At 43.5% G+C, this 21,900-nt stretch overlaps 1 protein-coding gene across 1 annotated transcript in view; it reads left to right on the forward strand.

The window, feature by feature from the left end:
• Positions 1–21,900, forward strand: part of LOC112233794 (anosmin-1) — a 68,193-nt gene that overhangs the window by 20,336 nt on the left and 25,957 nt on the right. Inside the window, exons 3-4 of the mRNA XM_024401665.2 lie at positions 19,918–19,980; positions 20,615–20,837. Of these exons, the coding sequence (XP_024257433.1) occupies positions 19,918–19,980; positions 20,615–20,837 (286 nt within the window). The remainder of the gene's footprint in view (positions 1–19,917; positions 19,981–20,614; positions 20,838–21,900) is intronic.

Here is a 21,900-nt window from a genome sequence, read left to right on the forward strand (position 1 = left end):
TTGTTTTTAAAACATTCTAGGGGAAACGCTGTTCTGTAATATTCAGTAGGGAATTACTGGTATGATGAAGTCAGCAGAAACACTTCGCTCTTATCTCATAATTAGTGTGGGAGTTGGCCTGGTCACTATGTCAACAGAAGAGTAATTTACACTGCTAGGATTTCCAAAGGCTCCTAATTGCTCTGTAATCGAAATCGGCCATTCCAGCCTAAGCTCTCGCTTGATCCCTACAAACACTCACCAGTGTAAATCCAGTGACCTTTGACCTGGCCCTGTGGCCCTCTGGGTAAAGCCTCATGCTCTGAATATTGACATTCTGGCTTTTGTGTTCCCTGGTAGAGATTTTATTTTATATTTTTCCTTTATTTAACCAGGCAAGTCAGTTAAGAACAAATTCTTATTTTCAATGACGGCCTAGGAACAGTGGGTTAACTGCCTGTTCACAAACTACCATTTGTGTCTGCTACTAGACGATTGTGGGGTCTGGTTGAGTGTGAGAAGTAGATTTGAAGTGTTTCTCAAGAGAAACACTTCCAATCCAGATAGCAGTGGAATGTGATTAGGTCAGTCTCACTCCCTATGAAGACCTGTGATGTTGTAGATGTTTCTCACCTAGATAGTGAGTGGTCTGAAGCTTCCAGATTCCAGATCATCTACATTTTAATTTGTAATTCCTCGAGTCGAAGTGTATGGAAACAACAGGAACACGTTGGCAAAGACTAAATGCATTTAATTGCCCACAATTCACCACGGACTACATGGTAGTCTCTTTCTCTCCTATTGTGTGGAAAATATGATCTGATTATCACAACTTGAAATCTTATCTTGCATTGGGAAACAAAGCCTAAACAAATGTCTGTGGGTGATGCTGTGAAAGTGCATTAGCTTGTTCTCCCATTCTATGCTCCACTTTCATCCATCCATCATCATGCAGGACGATGTGGTGGTTCCTATTATCACTGGTATGAGGGGGAGACTAGAGTACAGTACTCAGATGGGACGTTAAGCTGAGTGGTGTGTGACAAAGAGGGCTACTGCCACAGAGGGCCCATCTCTTTCCCAGGCCACCGCAGCACAGTGAAAGGACAACTAGACATGTTTATAACCCATCTGACCCCGTCTGATGGAGACATCCTGTTGAGTCTAATTGTCATGACATGTAAACTGAGCCCTGAGAAAGATGATAAGTGAGGCTCACATTACCAGCCACTGTAATATTCACCTCTTGTCTTGGCTGGCTGGCTGGTGGTGTAATGTAACAACAGTACCAAACGACCAGACCAGAATGAGTCATCTTCGTTGCCGCTTTGATTGTTGTGTCGGTATGTTTCAGAAATTACATAGTAGTGAGTTGGATGTTGGTGGCTGTTATGGGTGAAACGTCAGCGTCCTGAAGTATTAAGTGAACTGCTATTGCATTCCACAGCAGACAGACAAAGCCTCGATCCTGGCTGGGCTGGGCTTTTTTTTAATATCTTTTTTTTGGAGCTCATAAATTAAACAGGCATCTCCGAGAATTACATGTATAATGCATGAACCCTCTTTCCCCTCCTTCTCCGCTTTCCCCTCCTCCTCCCCCTCTTTCCCCTTCTCCCTTTCTGGCAAGATATTCCTCCAATGCTCTTTGTTGTCTGTTCCCTTCAACTGCATTTAAATTAATCATTAAAGTGAAACTCAAAATGTCTGATACCACCTGCTAGGTTGCTCACTGTTTCCCGCTCTCTATTGAAGAACAGAATAGCAAGTCTTCAAACATTGGTTAATATGGCTCCTGAGGGGATGGCTGCCATTTTACGGGCTCCTAACCAACTGTGCTGTTTTGTTTTTTCTGCATTGTTTCTAATTAACGGTCTCTTATAAGTGAAAATAGCTTCTGGATATCAGAAGAGCGATCACTCACCTCGAACTGGACTAAAAAAATTTCTTTAATGAGTTCGACGTGAAGGGTATACTGCTTCTCCGAGGCCAGGCCCAAATGACTGTCATTCGCATGAAGAAAAGACTGAAATACAGGGGGCGGAGATCGTGGTGCCTTGTGAGAATTCATCGGCGGGTGTGTAACCCGCCTCTACCATCCGTTCTGTTGGCCAACGTGCAATCACTGGAAAATAAACTGGATGATCTCTGCTCAAAACTATCCTACAAACAGAACATTAAACTGTAATATCTTATGTTTCACTGAGTCGTAACTGAACGATGACACAAATAATATTCAGTTGGCTGGGTTTTCCGTGCAATGGCAGGACGGAACAGCTATGTCTGTTAAGAGGAGGGGTGGGGGTGTGTCTATTTGTCAATGACAGCTAGTGTGCGATGTCTAATATTAAGGAGGTATTGCTCGCCTGAGGTAGAGTACCTCATGATAAACTGTAGACCACAATATCTACCAAGAGTTTTCATCATTTTTCGTAGCTGTCTATTTACCACCACAAATCGATGCTGACATTGTCCCCACACTGACCGTGCGTACATATCCCAACCAGAAGCCATGGATTAATGGCAACATCCGCACCGAGCTGAAGGCTAGCGGTGCTTCTTTCAAGGAGCGGGACACTAATTTGAACCCTTATAAGAAATCCCGCTATGCCCTTAGACAAACCATCAAACGGGCAAAGCGTCAATACGGGACTAAGATTGAATTCTACTACAATGGCTCTGTTGCTCATCGGATGTGGCAGGGCTTGCAAACTATTACGGACTACAAAGGGTAACCCAGCTGTGAGCAACCCAGTGACGCAAGCCTACCAGACGAGCTAAATGCCTTTTTTTTATGCTCGCTTCCAGGCAAGCAACACTGAAGCATGCATGAGAGCTCCAGCTGTTTCCAGATGACTTTAAATAGGTCAACATTCACAAAGCCTCGGGGCCCAGATGGATTACCAGGACGTGTACTCAGAGTATGCTTGGTCCAACTGGAAAGTTTTCAACCTCTGCCTGACCGAGTCTGTAATACCTACATGTTTCAAGCAGACCACCATATTCCCTGTGCCCAAGAAGCGAAGGTAACCTGCCTGAATGACTACCGCACCATAGCACTCATGTCGGCGGCCATGAAGTGCTTTGAAAGGCTGGTCATGGCTCACGTCAACACCATCCCGGAAACTCGAGACCCTCTCCAATTCGCATACTGCACCAACAGATCCACAGATGAAGAAATCTGTCGCACTCCACACTGACCTTTTTTTCTTCCTGGACAAAAGGAACACCTACATTACCAGTCAGGTTTTGACACACCTACTCATTCAAGGGTTTTTATTTATTTAGTCTATTTTCTACATTACGGCACAATGTTGTTTTGATAACATTGGGTGGATAATGGTATTCACAAAGTTTTATAACTACTTCTCTTTCAAGGCCGTTTAGAGTTGACATGTAATATTTAATTGTGTCAAAGAACAAGAAATGTATGGTGACTTGTCATGCATTCCTTTTGCTCATTGTTATTACCCTGTTAATTATATTGGTGCATGAGCTATAAAAATATTTTGGGGAATATTTAATTGCTATATGCTTTGATAGCTTATCACTAGGGTTGCAATATTCCGGTAACTTTCAATAAATTCCCTGGTTTTACAGAAATCCAACCGGGATTTCTGAAAAACCAGAGACTTTACTCAAAGTTATTGGAATTTTGCAACTCTACTTATGAATTGACACCAAATGGCGGATGTCAAGTGGTTGATAAATGAGTTTTAGAAACAATCTGAGATAATAACCTTGTGAAAGGGGTTGATGAACCCTAGGAAGAGGGGAATGGAAACCAGACTTTTCTCCACTAGTCTGTTATGACAGACATATAGAAAGAGGCATGTCTGTGTGTTCTTTACGCTGTGCTGTGAACCTATGAGAGGGTGTATGTTAACATGAGTCATGTAATCCATGGTAAACATCATAACCAACACAAACCAATGAGAATGCCTTTGAAGTCTACGTCGTCTTGAGTCAAACCAGAGCTTGAATTGTACTCGCTAAGCTTCTTGCTTAGCGAGTACCGCTTCCTCCTGATTCGGCTCACACCGAGGCTTCGAACCCAGGACCTCTGCGTTGCTAGCACACTTGACCGTCTTCCCGAAGGTGGCATGCGAAAAGCTAGATAAAAGTAGAGGTGCATCTTTCCCTCTCGATGATATTAATCGTCATCTTAATTCAGTCTCATCTGAAAGTTGTAAATTCTTGATTATCTGCACGAACCCTGGCTAACAAGTTGAATCAGCAATACAAAATTGGGTTTAATTATTTATTTACTAAATACCTAACGAATTACACATACACATATTTAAATCATAACTTGATTACAAATTACGTCATAAAGGAAAACGTCCCTAGCGGGCTTAACAGATATGACAGCTGGTTACACAAAAGAAAAGGGTTTGGGTGAAAGAGCGGGAAGACTGAGGAACAAATGGTGACGCTGTGCTATCGTAAATACAGTACCTTATGCATTCTAAATTACTGCCCATTTGGAAAAGGAAAATGCAATAAATATTTACTCTGAGCTGCGCTTCGGTAGGTTGGTGGTAGATGGAAGGCCGTTTTGCCCAACTGAGTCCTTTGTCCTTTTGAAGAATGTCTCTGCTCGTAAATTGAATACGCTGTAGTACAGGGGTACGCCAAATTAAAATGTGATTCGCATTTAAAAAAAAAAGAAAAGTCTTCACATTTTCAAACGGTCCATTTTATATTTTCCAACGGGGTTATATATTTGGGTGAGGTTTTTTTCTCGCCTGAGTAGCCTCGTTTCACTGCCAAAAATAAATTTAAACCATCCTAGTATTCAGTGAAATAACAACACTATGTCAAATACAGGTAGCCTGGTCAAAAAATGAACATCCAATCACATTACCCGTAACACTCTCGTGAGAATTTCACTAACGGTCCGAATGTAGCCAAACGTAGCTGCTGCTCATTCCGTTTACTTGAAAATGGATAAATGGTTAAAAAAATAAGGCCTGCTACTACCAGCAGTACTGCACCTTTTTCGACGACACATGTTATTCTGCTTCCACGAGCACACCCAATGCAAGCATCAGTAACCCTACATTTGTTGTTAGCCCTGCTATTATGGACACGGACAGTTGTGAATCTAATGCATCCCAAGAGCTACTGCCCCCTTACCCGGGAAAGCACCGAACAACAGACTGGGATGTTGGACCAATGAAGATGCACAAATATGATGAGAACTACATTGATTTGGGGTTCACATATTGGGAGTAGTGCCTTTCCCCAGCCACAGTGTGTTTATATGTGCAAAAGTACTATCTCACAACTCAATGAAACCTTCACTCTTGCACAGACATTTAAAAGAAACATGCCAATTTGAAAAATAAGCCATGGGAGTTTGAGTGAGAATTAAGATATGTATAAAAGCAACAGATACCATTTAATAAGAAGGAGCTAGAAGGGTCTTATATGGTGAGCTACCAAGTGGCTTGGACAGGCAAGACCCATACTATTGTGGAGGACTTAATTATTCCTGCTGCCACGAATATGACTGGGACAATGCTCGGGAAAAGGCCCAAAACACTATACAGAAGCAGTAATTGTTTCAAAGCAAGCCAGTGAATTCTATGTGTTACAACTGGATGAGTCAACAGACGTGGTGGGCCTGGCACAGCTCCTGGTATATGTCCATTATGTTTATGAGGGGCCAATTAAGGAAGACCTCTCTTCTGGAAACCAGGACAACAGGAGAGGCTATTTCTAAAGTACTGGATAGCTTTGTGACATCCAAATGGACTTTGGTGGCCAAGATGTATTGGTATCTGTACTGATGGCGCAAAAGCCATGACATAGTGGAGTGGTAACACGCGTGCGTGCAGTTGCTCCCGAAGCCACTTGGGTACACTGCAGCATCCACAGAGAGGCTCTTGCTGCCAGGGGAATGCCTGACAACTTGAAAGACGTTTTGGACACTACAGTGAAAATGGTTAACTTTGTTAAAGCAAGGCCCCTGAACTCTCATATTTTTTGCACTATGCAATGATATGGGCAGCGACCATGTAACACTTTTACTACATATTGAAGTGCGCTGATTTTGAAGGGGCAAAGTATTGACACTTTTTTAAAAATGTTTTATTTTTTTATTGAGAGACTAGCTTAAAGTTGTCTTTACTGACCATAATTTTCACTTGCCTGACCGCTTGTATAATGGCGAGTTTCTCACACGACTGGCCTATCTGCGTGATGTTTTTTCTCGCCTGAATGATCTGAATCTAGGATTCCATGGACTCTCCAGAACTATATTCAATGTGCGGACAAAATTGAGGCTATGATTAAGAAATTGGAGCTCTTCTCTTTTTGCATTGACAAGAACACCACACAGGTCTTTCCATCATTGTTTGGTTCTTTTGTGTGCAAATAAACTCAAGCTTTTCGGACTATGTCAAATGTGATATAGCGAAGCACCTGAGTGAGTTGGGTACACAATTACGGAGGTACTTTCCCAAAACGGATGACACGAACAACTCGATTCGTTATCCCTTTCACGCCCTGCCTCCAGTCCACAAGAGCCTCATTGAAATTGCAACAAGCGGTTCTGTGAAAATTGAATTTAATCAGAAGCCGCTGACTGATTTTTGGATTGGGCTGCACTTAGAGTATCCTGCCTTGGCAAATTGCGCTGTTAAGAAAATAATGCCTTTTGCAACCACGTACGTATGTGAGAGTAGATTCTCGGCCATCACCAGCATGAAAACTAAATACAGGCACAGATTGTGTATCGAAAATGATTTTAAGACAGACTCTCTCCAATACAACCCAACATTGCAGAGTTATATGCATCCTTTCAAGCACACCATTCTAATTAACCTGTGGTGAGTTATTCACAATTGTTGATGAACAAATAACGTTTTTAAGCAAGATGGTTAAATAAAGAGCATAATTATTGATTATTACCAAGACAGTCGTGAAGATGACTTGGTAACCCCCCCCCTCAGGAGACTGAAAAGATTTGGCATGGGTCCCCAGATAGTTCTACAGCTGCACCATTGAGAGCTGACCGGCTGCATCACCACGTGGTATGGCATCTGCTCGGCATCTGACCGTAAGGCGAGATTTACATTTACACCCCCCCCCCACACACTCCATTATATTTTTCACTGCTGCTACGCGTTTTCTATTATCTATGCATAGTCACTTTACCCATACATACATGTACAAATGACCTCAACCAACCTGTACCCCGCACAGTGTACCAGTACACCCCCGTATATGTCCTCGTTATTGTTATTTTGCTACTTTTTTTTACAATTTTTTTTAAACTTACGTTTATTTAGTAAATATTTTCTTAACCAACAATGCAGTTCAATTAAGAGTTAAGGGATTGTTAGTAAGCATTTCATTGTAACCTATGACAAATAAGATTTGATTGGAATGCCAGGCACACCAGTTTGGGTTTTTCCCGCTCAACAGTTTCCAGTGTATATCAAGAATGGTCTACCACCCAAAGGACATCCAGACAACACAACTGTGGGAAGAGTTGGAATCAACATGGGCCAGCATCCCTGTGAAATACTTTCAACACCTTGTAGAGTCCATGCCCTGATGAATTGAGGCTGCTGTGAGAGCAAAAGTGGTGCAACTCAATATTAGATAGGTGTTCCTAATGTTTGTACACTCACTGTACATGATTGTTCATAGCAAAACTATTGCTGATGGTGAACTTGAACAATTGACATAAAATCGACAATAACCTACCAAATTAATGATGGTTGTCACTCAACTAATAAAGCCTAATATTGCTCCAGTCATTTTACAAACATTTGAATGCTGAAGGTGACTGGGGGCATACCTTTCATTATTCCGTGCATGAAGCAGCGACCAGTGTGACTAACACACGCATGTGTCCGGACATGGCGATTCCACTCCGTTGTGGACGTCCCCATTTGAAATGCATGACATCTGGCGCAATGTAATGGGGTGCTTATGGATAATGTGAACGAGGCTTAAGTTTCACACATCCCCATATGCTACACGTGCATGGATGTGTGTGTCCCCGTTTGTTTGTGCGTGTGTGCTGGGGGGGGGTGTAGAATCAAGTTTCAAGTTAGAGCACTTCAGTTAATCGGCCTCCTTCTCCTCCAACCTTGACATACCTAATCCACTCACACACTCTAGTGTGGCAGTGTGTCTTGACTGAAATTCCAAACGCACCTGTGTTGGTTTACTGCACAGAGCGAGAGAGAGAGAGAGAGAGAGAGAGAGAGAGAGAGAGAGAGACACAACTTGAGAGCCTAATGCACACCCACACCTCATGTTACTCAGTCCACTGAAGGAATGTCTACGGTTTACTGAACTCAAGGTACACTGAACTTTATTGTGTAATCGCTCACGAAAGTCACTCCACCCAGATTTATTGTCAACATTTTTACAATCCTATGAAAGTTAATGGCAAATCAAAGACCTATTGGAAAGCCTTTAGAGCATATACGATTTTCTACTTATTCACAACCCAACACTCAATGAAATATGTTTAAACTGTTCTGATGTGTTGGCCTCACAGTTGTTTTGACAGGAAACTCCTCACCAGATGTACAACTTCAATTCATCAATTTCAAATATGTAATGAAATTCACTTAAAAAAAAATGTTTTCTAGGACAGGGTTGAAATAAAACTCTTGACTAAAATGGATTTGGATGGAAATCAAGCTGACTTTGAAATCGCTATGCAGTTTGAAGTGGGCCGTCTGCCATGAATAAGAATGAGGGGCAACATAGGGAAGACGGGAGAAACATCAAGAGTAATGGTGCTCATAGCAGCTCTTCTGAGACTGCGGGAGGGAAAGGACAGGGATAAAGAGCAGGAACTTTAACCAGGTAGCTCCTGTGTGGGTTGATAGATATGAGCTGGGCTCTTAGCAAGTGAGTGGCGATTGAGTCTGGTGATGTGTGTGAAAAGTGCCAGGGCAGCAGATAAGGGTCATAACTTATCTGCGATAGGAGATGAGATTTACAGTGTGATCAACAACAGAGATCCCTCCATATAGCCCTCACCCAGAGGAGTTTTGTCCCTACTGCTGCAGCGCTGCACCCTCCCTGAGACTCCAGACACGCCTCGTAAATATCTCCCCCACCACCAACTTTCAACTTCATAGTTGAAAGAATGGATGGAAAGCTATCATATTGGTTATCCACGTATAGAAATATGATTTTTATTTTTATGGATCACAGTACGTTTATGAAATAAAGGAATTAATCATATAGCTTGTTGTCAGAAAGCCACACGCATCTCTCCTAAACCCGCCCCATGATTGTACAAATATGCTCAGACGGTATGGGAAACCGTCTCCTATGTAATACGTTAGTATGAATGATGTTCCTGCCTTTTATTATGTCTACAGTGTGTGTTGTGTAGCCTGCGGCAATCTCGACTGGTAGCGTTTCACGCTTCATTAACTGAAGCATAACACTTTCTGTGACATTTTATGCAAGACATTTTTCAGAGTTTGTTGTTCCAGCTGTCCCCGTTGGGAAGTGAGCCTTTTTTACGATGGACTAAGATAACCAGCAGCCGCCCGTGGAAGTTCTAGGATTAACACACACACCTAGCTAAGCAGTATTCCCTACTCCGTAACGAACTGAGGACGGAGCTGTGGCATTGGCAGCCATTCAGTCCCTGACTCTCACATCAGCCCCACAGAAAGCCTTTCAGGGCTCACCAGTGCAACAACTGCTGTGTTTTACTACAGCGTGAAATGGGGAGTGATGGGCCATGGCTGGCTCTACTTCGCCATGCAGAATGTACTGTACCACTCACTGTTTTGGGAGGATGATAAGGACACAAAGGGAGAGTCAGGAGCACAAACACTTTTGTTCATACATTGCTCTAGCCAAGAGCTCTGGTGGAACTCAAGCCTCTACCGATAGTCAATGTGCTCGTTCACATCTGGGAGTGAAAACAGTTCAATTCACCATATTTTTTTGGTGTAGAAACTTGCATATAAATATGTTAACCCATTATAGAACAATCTCATGTCACATTGTTATTCCAAAAGATGTTAGTCTGGATGTCCAGTCTTAGGCATTAGCTTCAACTCTATCTCAGACTGACACCCAAGTTAACCAGACAGATGCAACATGACCAGCACAATTAGCCGCCTTCCCTTCCATGTTGTCTTTTGATTGAGTCACCTTTGTAATTATACAAAGCGTCTCCTATTTGCTTTGGCAAGACATCTGTCATGGCTCACACCCCCTCTTCTACTAAAATGTCAGTTCTGTGGGTGTGACTGTCGAAACGCTGACAGATTGTCAGTTACCTGGGAGAGCTCTCACAGTGAGGAACTCAAATACAAATACTCAAATACTTTTTTTATGACATATCCACTCCCTCAATACACTTCCTTGTTTTGTTTTTTTTATTGTATGAAAACATATTTTTGTACTAAATTATTGTGAGACGAATGTCAAGTGATAAGCTTCATGCACTAACATACAAGGTCGGATCTATGTTGTAATCTTTTGCGCATGGAATGCCATCTCAATTCCACTTGTCTTGACACGCAAGCATTTCAAACGCAAGTTTCAATCCATTTTCACTTCAATTATAAACTCAGCAAAAAAAGAAACGTCCCTTTTTCAGGACCCTGTCTTTCAAAGATCATTTGTAAAAATCCAAAAAAGTTCACAAATCTTCATTGTAAAGGGTTTAAACACTGCTTCCCATGCTTGTTCAATAAACATTGAAAGAACATGCACTTGTGGAATGGTCGTTAAGACTAACAGCTTACAGACGGTAGGCAATTAAGGTCACAGTTATGAAAACTTAGGACACTAAAGAGGCCTTTCTACTGACTCTGAAAAAACCCCAAAACATAGATGCCCGGGGTCCCTGCTCATCTGCGTGAATGTGCCTTAGGCATGCTGCAAGGAGGCATAAGGACTGCAGATATGGCCAGGGCAATACATTGCAATGTCCGTACTGTGAGACGCCTAAGACGGCGCTACAGGGAGACCGGACGGACAGCTGATTGTCCTCGCAGTGGCAGTCCACGTGTAAAACCTGCACAGGATCGGTACATCCGAACATCACACCTGCGGGACTGGTACAGGAAGGCAACAACAACTGCCCGAGTTACACCAGGAATGCACAATCCCTCCATCAGTGCTCAGACTGTCCGCAATAGGCTGAGAGAGTCTGGACGGAGGGCTTGTAAAGGCCTGTTGTAAGGCAGGTTCTCATCAGACATCACCGGCAACAACGTCGCCTATGTGCACAAACCCACCGTTGCTGGACTAGACCCGGACTTGCATAAAGTGCTCTTCACTGACTAGTCGCGGTTTTCTCTCACCAGGGGTGCTGGTCGGATTTCCGTTTATCGAAATATGGAGGGTCCATCATGGTCTGGAGCAGTGTGTCATAGCATCATTGGACTAAATTTGTTGTCATTGCAGGCAATCTCAACGCTGTGCATTTCAGGGAAAACATCCTCCTCCCTCATGTGGTACCCATCCTGCAGGCTCATCCTGACATGACCCTCCAGCATGACAATGCCACCAGCCATACTGCTTGTGATTTCTTGCAAGACAGGAATGTCAGTGTTCTGCCATGGCCAGCGAAGAGCCCGGATCTGAATCCCATTGAGCACGTCTGGGACCTGTCGGATGGAGGGTGAGGGCTAGGGCCATTCCCCACAGAAATGTCAGGGAACTTGCAGATACCTTCGTGGAAGAGTAACATCTCACAGCAAGAACTGGGATATCTGGTCCAGTCCATGAGGAGATGCACTGCAGTACTTAATGCAGCTGGTGGCCACACCAGATACTGACCCCCCTTTGTTCAGGGACACATTATTCCATTTTTTTAGTCACATGACATGTCTTTGGAACTTGTTCAGTTTGCCTCAGTTGTTGAATCTTGTTGTGTAAACATTTGTTTCTTTTTTTGCTGAGTTTATATCCAATTGTGATGAACCATACAGTGACCTGAGCCTTTCTTCAACCAATGGAATGCATTTATTCCCATGCACACATGATCTTTTAATGGGAAAATTGGCTTGATCCCACGGCTTACGGTATGTTAAGTGATTTGTAGATGGGATTTTAGGACTTTGGCATGTGCTGTGTCTGCTGGCTGAGGTTCCTTTAGGCTAGATAGGCTGGTCGTTAGTGCTGCTACTACCAAGGACGCCTACTATAATTTACTGCAACTGGAAATGTGTTAGGCTTAAATTAGCACATATAACTTATCATTTGTGAGGACATATGCGGTTTTGAAAGACACCAGTAGGATTATGTAAACATGCATTTTATTATGAATGAGTATGTTATTGTATGTAAAACTATTGTTCTAATGCACTTGAAGTTTTCTTGAAAGTTATTTCTGTGTTTTCCCCCCTGTGGTTTATTTTGAGTCTCCAGGGGTTCATTCTGAACTTGTGCTCATCACATACAGTCAGTACTGTACTTGGTTTTAGGGGAGGTTGAAGCCGCTGAAGAAAAATGTAACGGTCTCCCGCCTCTATCCCCTTTCTCTCACTCCTCAACACTTGAGTGTCCAGACAGTGTTCCGCCAACCCCACACAGGAGGTGAGACCAAGTGACCAGAGTTCTGAGAGACCACAGTGTGTAATTGAGAACTGGCAGGTGAGCTGAGCACAGGGCCCTGATTGCTCCATATTCCTCCCAGAAGCCAGGTTTACGCACTCCATAAAAAGCAAATAAACTTTTCACTGGAAATGGCATAATGACAGATGCTGCTAATGAGCTAATTTAAAAACTCATAAACACAGATTCAGCTCCCTGGCTGAGATGAGTCATTTCTTACATCAACGGTGCAATTTAAGAGATTATTAACCGCTCGTCTCTGCGTCAGTGAAACATGGACAAATACTGTACTTTATCCTCTGACTGACTAATATACTGTATCTAATGGTCTTTGAAGCGAGACATCCAAAAGTCTTTGGCCACAAGTTCACCTCACGAACATTCGTTAGCTCTCATTTCTCCTCTCACAGAAGGTCTCCATCTCGTTTATCAAAGATGATTCCCCCCTGCTGACCAACATATTGGACATTCCCATACAAGGAATGCAGTGGGGGAGTCTGACAGTTAGCTGCTGGGTTTCTGTTGGAGCTGGTGCAGAGGGTCCAAGTTGAATGGAGCTGACTAGCTCTGGCAGGTCTCTCGTCACTGTGGTTTTGTCCCGTCAAAACCACACAGAAGCAGTGGTTCCTCTGTGGGAGACTCTCCTACGGGCTCTGCTAGTACCACTGGTTCTGTAGCAGCCAACTAGCAGCACCAGGAACACATCAACCTCCAGCCCCTTTATCCTACCTGAGGTTCTGAACTCATGCCCCTTTTCTGCTGTGGCATCTGATGCCTGATTCCCTTGGACATTCATGTTTTTTATTACATTTAGCCTTATTGAGTTTGATTTGTGGAGGGCAAGCTGTTGTGTTTACAGCGATTGGAGTCTGACCGTTATTGGTGTATTTTCATTATCAATTCCTCATCTGATATGTTGGGCTAAACAACTTGCACTGCAGTCACAACTAGGCTGCTCTTTGATCCCATGCCTGCGCCGAACATCCAGTAAATAAATTCCACGTGTTTGAAAAGGGAATCCCAAGAACATTTTAACTGGGTGTGTTAATCATCTATTAACTATGCTATATGTGTACGACTGGTCGAGGTTCAGAGAGAGGGAGAGCGTTGGTGCCAGTGCCAAACTGTATCAGGTCCAGACATGAGGTGGAAGGGGGGAAGAGGGTGGTTGAGGGGGGTTATGCTGATGCATTTTTTAAAAGGAATTTGTCAAGGGCAGAAGAGCCAGACAAAATATCCCAGCTATTGAATGGATTTTGGAAGTCACGACAACTTTGTGCTCTTTGTTCTATTCAGAAACAAATCCCCCTTGGACCTTGGCCTGTTACCTCCTTTTGTAGAAAATTGTTGATGTTCTCAGAAGGTATGTGGGGCATCTGCAACAAAGAGGTATGATCGCTGATTGTGGTGTGTGCCATGGAAGTGGCTGAGGGAGGTGCTTGGCAGTCGTCGGGAGAATTCAACTATTTGCACTTTGTTACAACACTGTACATTTACCAGTAATATAATATTTTAATGTACATTTCAGATGAGAGAGATGCATAATTTGTACTATACCCGCTAGTTATCAAAATTCAGAAAAGAGCTATTCAATTCTACAACCACCTAAAAGGAAGTGAAGCACATTCCACCACAAAGCCATCACCTACAGAGAGATTAACCTAGAGAAGTGTCACCTCAGCCAGCTGGTTCTGGGGCTCTGTTCACAAACAGAGCTTCAGGGCAGCAATGAAATTGGACAGCAATCAAAATATGTGGCCCGTTGCCATGAGAAAAGGGCAACCGGTGGAACACAAACAACAATGTAAAATACCACCTAATATTTATCTGTTAATGTATCTTCCCGTAATATTTGTACTACAACTAATTGTGCATAGCTGATAATAGCTGCTTGCATTAGATGGCGCCGGAGAAGAAGGCAGACATTTTACGTTCCCCCAACAGATGCTAAGCTACTGGACTGTTTTGCTAGCACAGATTGGAATATGTTCCGGGATTCCTCCGATGGTTTTGAGGAGTACACCACTTCAGTCATTGGCTTCATCAATAAGTGCATCGATGACTCCGTCACCACAATGACCCATACATGCCCCAACCAGAAGCCATGGATTACAGGAAACATCCGCACTGAACTAAAGGCTAGAGCTGTCGCTTTCAAGGAGTAGGACTCTAACCCGGAAGCTTATAAGAAATCCTGCAATGCCCTCTGACAGACCATCAAACAGGCAAAGCGTCAATACAGGACTAAGATCGAATCATACTACACCGGCTCTGACGCTCGTCGGATGTGGCAGGGCCTGCAAAACATTAGACTACAAAGGTAAGCACAGCCGAGAGCTGCCCAGTGACACGAGCCTACCAGACAAGCTGAACTACTTCTATGCTCGGTTCGAGGCAAATAACACTAACATGCATGAGAGCACCAGCCGTTTTGGAAGACTGTGATCACGCTCTCTGCAGCCAATGTGATTAAAGACCTTTTAAACAGGTCAACAGTCATAAGGCCACATTGCCAGATGGATTACCAGGATGTGTATTGCGAGCATGCGCTGAACAACTGGCAAGAGTCTTCACTGACATTTTCAACCTATCCCTGTCCAAGTCTGTAATACCAACATGTTTTAAGCAGACCACCATAGTGCCTGTGCCCAAGAACACTAAGGTAACCTGCCTAAATGACTACCGACCCGTAGCACTCACGTCTGTAGCCATGAAGTGTTTCGAAAGGCTGGTCATGGCTCACATCAAAACCATTATTCCAGAAACCCTAGACCACTCCAATTTGCATACCGCCCTAACAGATCCACAGATGTATTCTCTATTGCACTCCATACTGCACATTCCCACTTATACTTCACTGTATCATTTCACTTATACTTCACTGTATCACAATTCCAGTGGGTCAGAAGTTTACATACACTAAGTTGACTGCCTTTCAACAGCTTGGAATTTTCCAGAAAATTATGTCATGGCTTTAGAAGCTTCTGTTAGGCTATTTGACATCATTTGAGTCAATTGGATGTTTACCTGAGGATGTTTTTCAAGCCATACCTTCAAACGCAGTGCTCTTAGCTTGACATGGGAAAATCAAAATAAATCAGCCAAGACCTCAGGAAAACAAACCTCCACAAGTCTGGTTCATCCTTGGGAGCAATTTCCAAATGCCTGAAGGTACCACGTTCATCTGTACAAACAACAGTACACAAGTATAAACACCATGGGACCACGCAGCCGTCATACTGCTCAGGAAGGAGACGCGTTCTGTCTCCTAGAGATGAACGTACTTTGGTGCAAAAAGTGCAAATCAATCCCAGAACAACAGCAAAGGACCTTGTGAAGATGTTGTAGGAAAAGGGTACAAAAGTATCTATATCCACAGTAAACGGACCCTATATCGACATAACCTGAAAGGCCACTCAGCAAGGAAGAAGCCACTGCTCCAATACCGAGGCTTGTAAGCCGAAGAACACCATCCCAAATGTGAACATGGGGGTGGCAGCATCATGTTGTGGCGGTACTTTGCTGCAGGAGGGACTGGTGCATTTCATAAAATAGATGGCATCATGAGGGCGGAAAATCATGTTGATATATTGAATCTTCTCAACGTCTTTTGTTCCAACATCTTTCATCTGCGAGGACCACTGCATGGACATTTGATTGGAGCAGTGCCTGGAGGAGTCTCAGTGCCCGGAATCTTCTGTCCAGTACTGATGCTGGCAAATATGACATCAGGAAGTTAAAGCTTAGTTGCAAATGGGTCTTCCAAATGGACAATGACCTGACTTGCAAGCAAAGTTGTGGCAAAATGGCTTAAGGACAACAAAGTCAAGGTATTGGAGTGGTCCTCGCAAAGCCCTGACCTCAATCCCGTAGAAAATTTGTGGGCAGAACTGTAAAAGCGTGTGCGTGTCACCCAACTTCTTGTGGGAAGCTTGTGGAAGGCTACCCAAAACGTTTGACCCAAATTGAACAATTTAAAGGCAATGCTACCAAATACTAATTGAGTGTATGTAAACTTCTGACCCAATGGGAATGTGATGAATTAAATAAATCATTCTCTCTACTATTTTTCTGACATTTCACGTTCTTAAAATAAGGTTGTGATCCTAATTGACCAAAGACAGGGAATTTTTGCTCGGATTAAATGTCAGAAGTTGTGAAACTGAGTTTAAATGTATTTGGTAAAGGTGTTTAAATGTATTTGGTAAAGGTGTATGTAAACTTCTGACTTCAACTGTATGTGAGGATGCTATTCATTGACTACAGCTCAGCGTTCAACACCATGGTACCCTCAAAGCTCATCACTAAGCTAATGACCCTGGGACTAAACTCCTCCCTCTGCAACTGGATCCTGGACTTCCTGACGGGCTGCCCCCAGGTTTTAAGCAAGGGTAACAACATATCCGCCACGCTGATCTTCAACACAGGGCCCCCTCAGGGGTGCATGCTCAGTCCCCTCCTGTACTCCTTGTTCACTCATGGCTGCACGGCCAGGCACTACTCCAACACCAAGTTTGCCGATGACACAACAGTGGTAGGCCTGATCACCGAAAACAACGATACAGCCTATAGGGAGGTGGTCAGACCTGGCCGTGTGGTGCCAGAATAACAACCTATCCCTCAACATGATCAAGACAAAGGAGATGATTGTGGACTACAGGAAAAGGTGGACAGAGCACGCTCCCATTCTCATCGACAGTGCTGCAGTGGAGCAGGTTGAGAGCTTCAAGTTTCCTTGGTGTCCACATCACCAACAAACTAACGTGGTCCAAACACACCAAGACAGTCGTGAAGAGGGCAAAACAAAGCCTGTTCCTCCTCAAGAGACTGAAAATATTTAGCATGTGTCCTCAGATCCTCAAAAGTTTCTTTAGCTGCACCATCGAGAGCATCCTGACTGATTTCATCACGGCCTGAAATGGCAACTGCTTGGCCTATGAACGCAAGGTACTACAAAGGGTTGTGTGAACGGCCCAGTACATTACTGGGGCCAAGCTTCCTGCCATCCAGGACCTCTCTACCAGGCGGTGTCAGAGGCCCTAAAAATTGTCAGCCACCCAAGTCATAGACTGTTACCTCTGCTACCGGACGACAAGCGGTACCGGAGAACCAATTCTAGGTCCAAGAGGCATCTAAACAGCTTCTACCCCCAAGCCATAAGACTCCTGAACACCCATATTATTTGTATTGCTACCACTGCTACTCTCTGTTATCGTCTATGCATAGTCACTTTAATAACTCTACTTAAATGTACATATTACATCAACTAACCGGTGCCCCCGCACACTGACTCACACTGCACCAATACCCCCTTTTTACTGCTGCTCTTTAACTTTTATTTATTATTCTTATCTAAAAATATATATATATATATGTATGTACTGCATTGTTGTTTAGGGGCTCATAAGTAAGCATTTCACTGTAAGGTCTGCACCTATTGTATTTAGTGCATGTGACTAAAATTGTATTAATATAACACTTGAAATGTCTAATATTTAAACTTTCAGTTTTACTGATAATTTTCTAATAGTTTTTGATTTTGTTGAATTTGTTTCTCACTTTTGTTTGTTTATTTCACTTGCTTTGTTGTATGGATGTAATGGATGTATGGATGGATGGTGCCTTGCGAAAGTATTCGGCCCCCTTGAACTTTGCGACCTTTTGCCACATTTCAGGCTTCAAACATAAAGATATAAAACTGTATTTTTTTGTGAAGAATCAACAACAAGTGGGACACAATCATGAAGTGGAACAACATTTATTGGATATTTCAAACTTTTTTAACAAATCAAAAACTGAAAAATTGGGCGTGCAAAATTATTCAGCCCCTTTACTTTCAGTGCAGCTAACTCTCTCCAGAAGTTCAGTGAGGATCTCTGAATGATCCAATGTTGACCTAAATGACTAATGATGATAAATACAATCCACCTGTGTGTAATCAAGTCTCCGTATAAATGCACCTGCACTGTGATAGTCTCAGAGGTCCGTTAAAAGCACAGAGAGCATCATGAAGAACAAGGAACACACCAGGCAGGTCCGAGATACTGTTGTGAAGAAGTTAAAGCCGGATTTGGATACAAAAAGATTTCCCAAGCTTTAAACATCCCAAGGAGCACTGTGCAAGCGATAATATTGAAATGGAAGGAGTATCAGACCACTGCAAATCTACCAAGACCTGGCCGTCCCTCTAAACTTTCAGCTCATACAAGGAGAAGACTGATCAGAGATGCAGCCAAGAGTCCCATGATCACTCTGGATGAACTGCAGAGATCTACAGCTGAGGTGGGAGACTCTGTCCATAGGACAACAATCAGTCGTATATTGCACAAATCTGGCCTTTATGGAAGAGTGGCAAGAAGAAAGCCATTTCTTAAAGCTATCCATAAAAAGTGTTGTTTAAAGTTTGCCACAAGCCACCTGGGAGACACACCAAACATGTGGAAGAAGGTGCTCTGGTCAGATGAAACCAAAATTGAACTTTTTGGCAACAATGCAAAACGTTATGTTTGGCGTAAAAGCAACACAGCTCATCACCCTGAACACACCATCCCCACTGTCAAACATGGTGGTGGCAGCATTATGGTTTGGGCCTGCTTTTCTTCAGCAGGGACAGGGAAGATGGTTAAAATTGATGGGAAGATGGATGGAGCCAAATACAGGACCATTCTGGAAGAAAACCTGATGGAGTCTGCAAAGGACCTGAGACTGGGATGGAGATCTGTCTTCCAACAAGACAATGATCCAAAACATAAAGCAAAATCTACAATGGAATGGTTCAAAAATAAACATATCCAGGTGTTAGAATGGCCAAGTCAAAGTCCAGACCTGAATCCAATCGAGAATCTGTGGAAAGAACTGAAAACTGCTGTTCACAAATGCTCTCCATCCAACCTCACTGAGCTCGAGCTGTTTTGCAAGGAGGAATGGGAAAAAAATTCAGTCTCTCGATGTGCAAAACTGATAGAGACATACCCCAAGCGACTTACAGCTGTAATCGCAGCAAAAGGTGACGCTACAAAGTATTAACTTATTAAGGGGGCTGAATAATTTTGCACGCCCAATTTTTCAGTTTTTGATTTGTTAGAAATCAAAGTTTGAAATATCCAATAAATGTCGTTCCACTTCATGATTGTGTCCCACTTGTTGTTGATTCTTCACAAAAAAATACAGTTTTATATCTTTGTTTGAAGCCTGAAATGTGGCAAAAGGTCGCAAAGTTCAAGGGGGCCGAATACTTTCGCAAGGCTCTGTCTGTCTGTCTGTCTAGCCCCTTTGAATTTACATTGAATTGAGTGAGAGACCCTCCCTCACACACAGTTCTTTGATGTGGCTGTGTCTTTCAAGCACTGACACCCTTCCTTCTCCCTTTCACAGTGCCTTGAGCCCTGCAAGGAATCCTGGGACCTGAGGGAAAACCAGTGCCAGGACTTATGCGAGGTACGTATGTCATCTCTGAGTTTGAGTGCTCCCTCCAGAGTGAGGAAAGTCTGAGGGAATGAAGAGCGTCAAGCGAAGTGGAGACTCTTTTCTCTCTACTGTAATGTAATGGCACTCTGTTCGATTGAATCAGAGCTGTTTAACTTACTCACCACTCAAATGAGTCATCAGGTCAAATGTAAACAGGACAATCCCTGTTAGCTCACTGACCTGCCTGTTAGACATTTGACATTTTAGTCATTTAGCAGACGCCCTTTTCCAGAGTGACTTACAGGAGCAACTAGGGTTAAGTGCCTTGTTCAAGGGCACATCGACAGAATTTTCACCAAGTTGGCTCGGGGTTGGCACTTAACCCCCCCCCCCACAACAACAGCTTCCCAGGCACCTCTCTAAAACCTTTGTATGTATGTGTCTTTCAGAGGGGCTGGGTTAAAATCAAAGTTAAATTTTGGTCTTACCTTGTGTGCAATTAACCAATAAACTGATCTTAATGAAGGCATGGAAGCTTGACACACTGCTACAAGTCATCTAGCATAACGTTTTTCCTCTGCCTTTCCTCCTGTCTGCCTACTCCTCTTGCCCCTCTCCTCCCTCTCTTCCTCCTACCACCTCCTCCTCCCCCTCTACCTTTCAGACTCTCTTTCCCAAGAAGCACTATGAGTGTCTGACTAGCTGTGAGTTCCTGAAGTCTGTGGAGGGGGTGAAGCAGGGGGACTGCCCGGCTCCTGATAAGGCCAGTGGTTTCGCTGCAGCCTGTGTGGAGAGCTGTGAGGAGGATGGAGAGTGCTCCACTGTCAAGAAGTGCTGCACCAATGGCTGCGGACACACCTGTCAGACCCCCAAGAACCTCTACAAAGGTACAATGACACACATGTACATGTGCAGTATAACATCCACTGGGTACAACACTGACGCTAGATACTGTACAGGACTATTAAAATGCAAATGGAGCTTTCTGCTCCTTCCTTTTGTCGTTATATATTGATAAATACTATTGATTAAAATACTATTCTATTACTATTAAAGATTGAATCCGCAGTAGGGAGAACAGCACCAATGTCTGCCCCATGGGTATTTTTTGTTGTTTTGTTAACTAAATGGTGGTGAGGCGTGTCGCCAAACGTGGTGAAAATAATATTGCAATACATATTCTTCTGTTCTATCACTCGTGCAATGATGTCTGTGTCAACCTGATTGCAGTAACTTATTTGTTGTTGTAATATTGCAAACAGACATGGCAGTTTCACCATTAAGGATTCCGGCTTAAACTTGAATTGATGTCGGACAACTCAGACTCATGACCCATGTGGCAAGGAATAAAGGCTATCGCGGACTACAAAGGCAAATCTAATTGTGTGGTGCCCACGAAGCCTCCCTCCCAGATGAGCTTGACACATTCTATGCTCGCTTCAAGGCAGACAATCCCGAGCCATCCAGGAAGAGTTTCTGTCCAGGTGCTTTCGCTCTCCGAGGCTGACGTGAGTGAATACTCACAAAGCCGCTGGCCCAGATGGCATCCATGGCTGTGTCCTCAGTGTGTGCTGACCAGCTGGCGGGCATCTTCTCTGACATCTGCAACCTGTCTCTGTCCCAGGCTGTAGTCCCCACCTGCTTCAAGGAGACCACCATCCCAGTGCCCAAGAGAAACAAGGTGACATTCCCAAATGACTAGCCCTGTCACACTCACCCAGGTCATCATGAAGTGCTTTGATAGGCTGGTCATGGCCCATATCAAGGCCAGTATGCCAGGCACCCTGTACCCACTCTAATTTGCCTACCTCTCCAACAGATCCACTGAAGAATCCATTTCCATCACTATTTACATGGCTGTAACACATCTGGACATGAGGAACAGCTATGTGAGAATGCTGTTCTTTGACTACAGTTCAGTATTCAACACTATTGTTCCCTCCAAGCTCA

The sequence above is a fragment of the Oncorhynchus tshawytscha genome, linkage group LG03 (genome assembly GCF_018296145.1).
Source record: "Oncorhynchus tshawytscha isolate Ot180627B linkage group LG03, Otsh_v2.0, whole genome shotgun sequence".
NCBI classification, from domain to species: domain Eukaryota; kingdom Metazoa; phylum Chordata; class Actinopteri; order Salmoniformes; family Salmonidae; genus Oncorhynchus; species Oncorhynchus tshawytscha.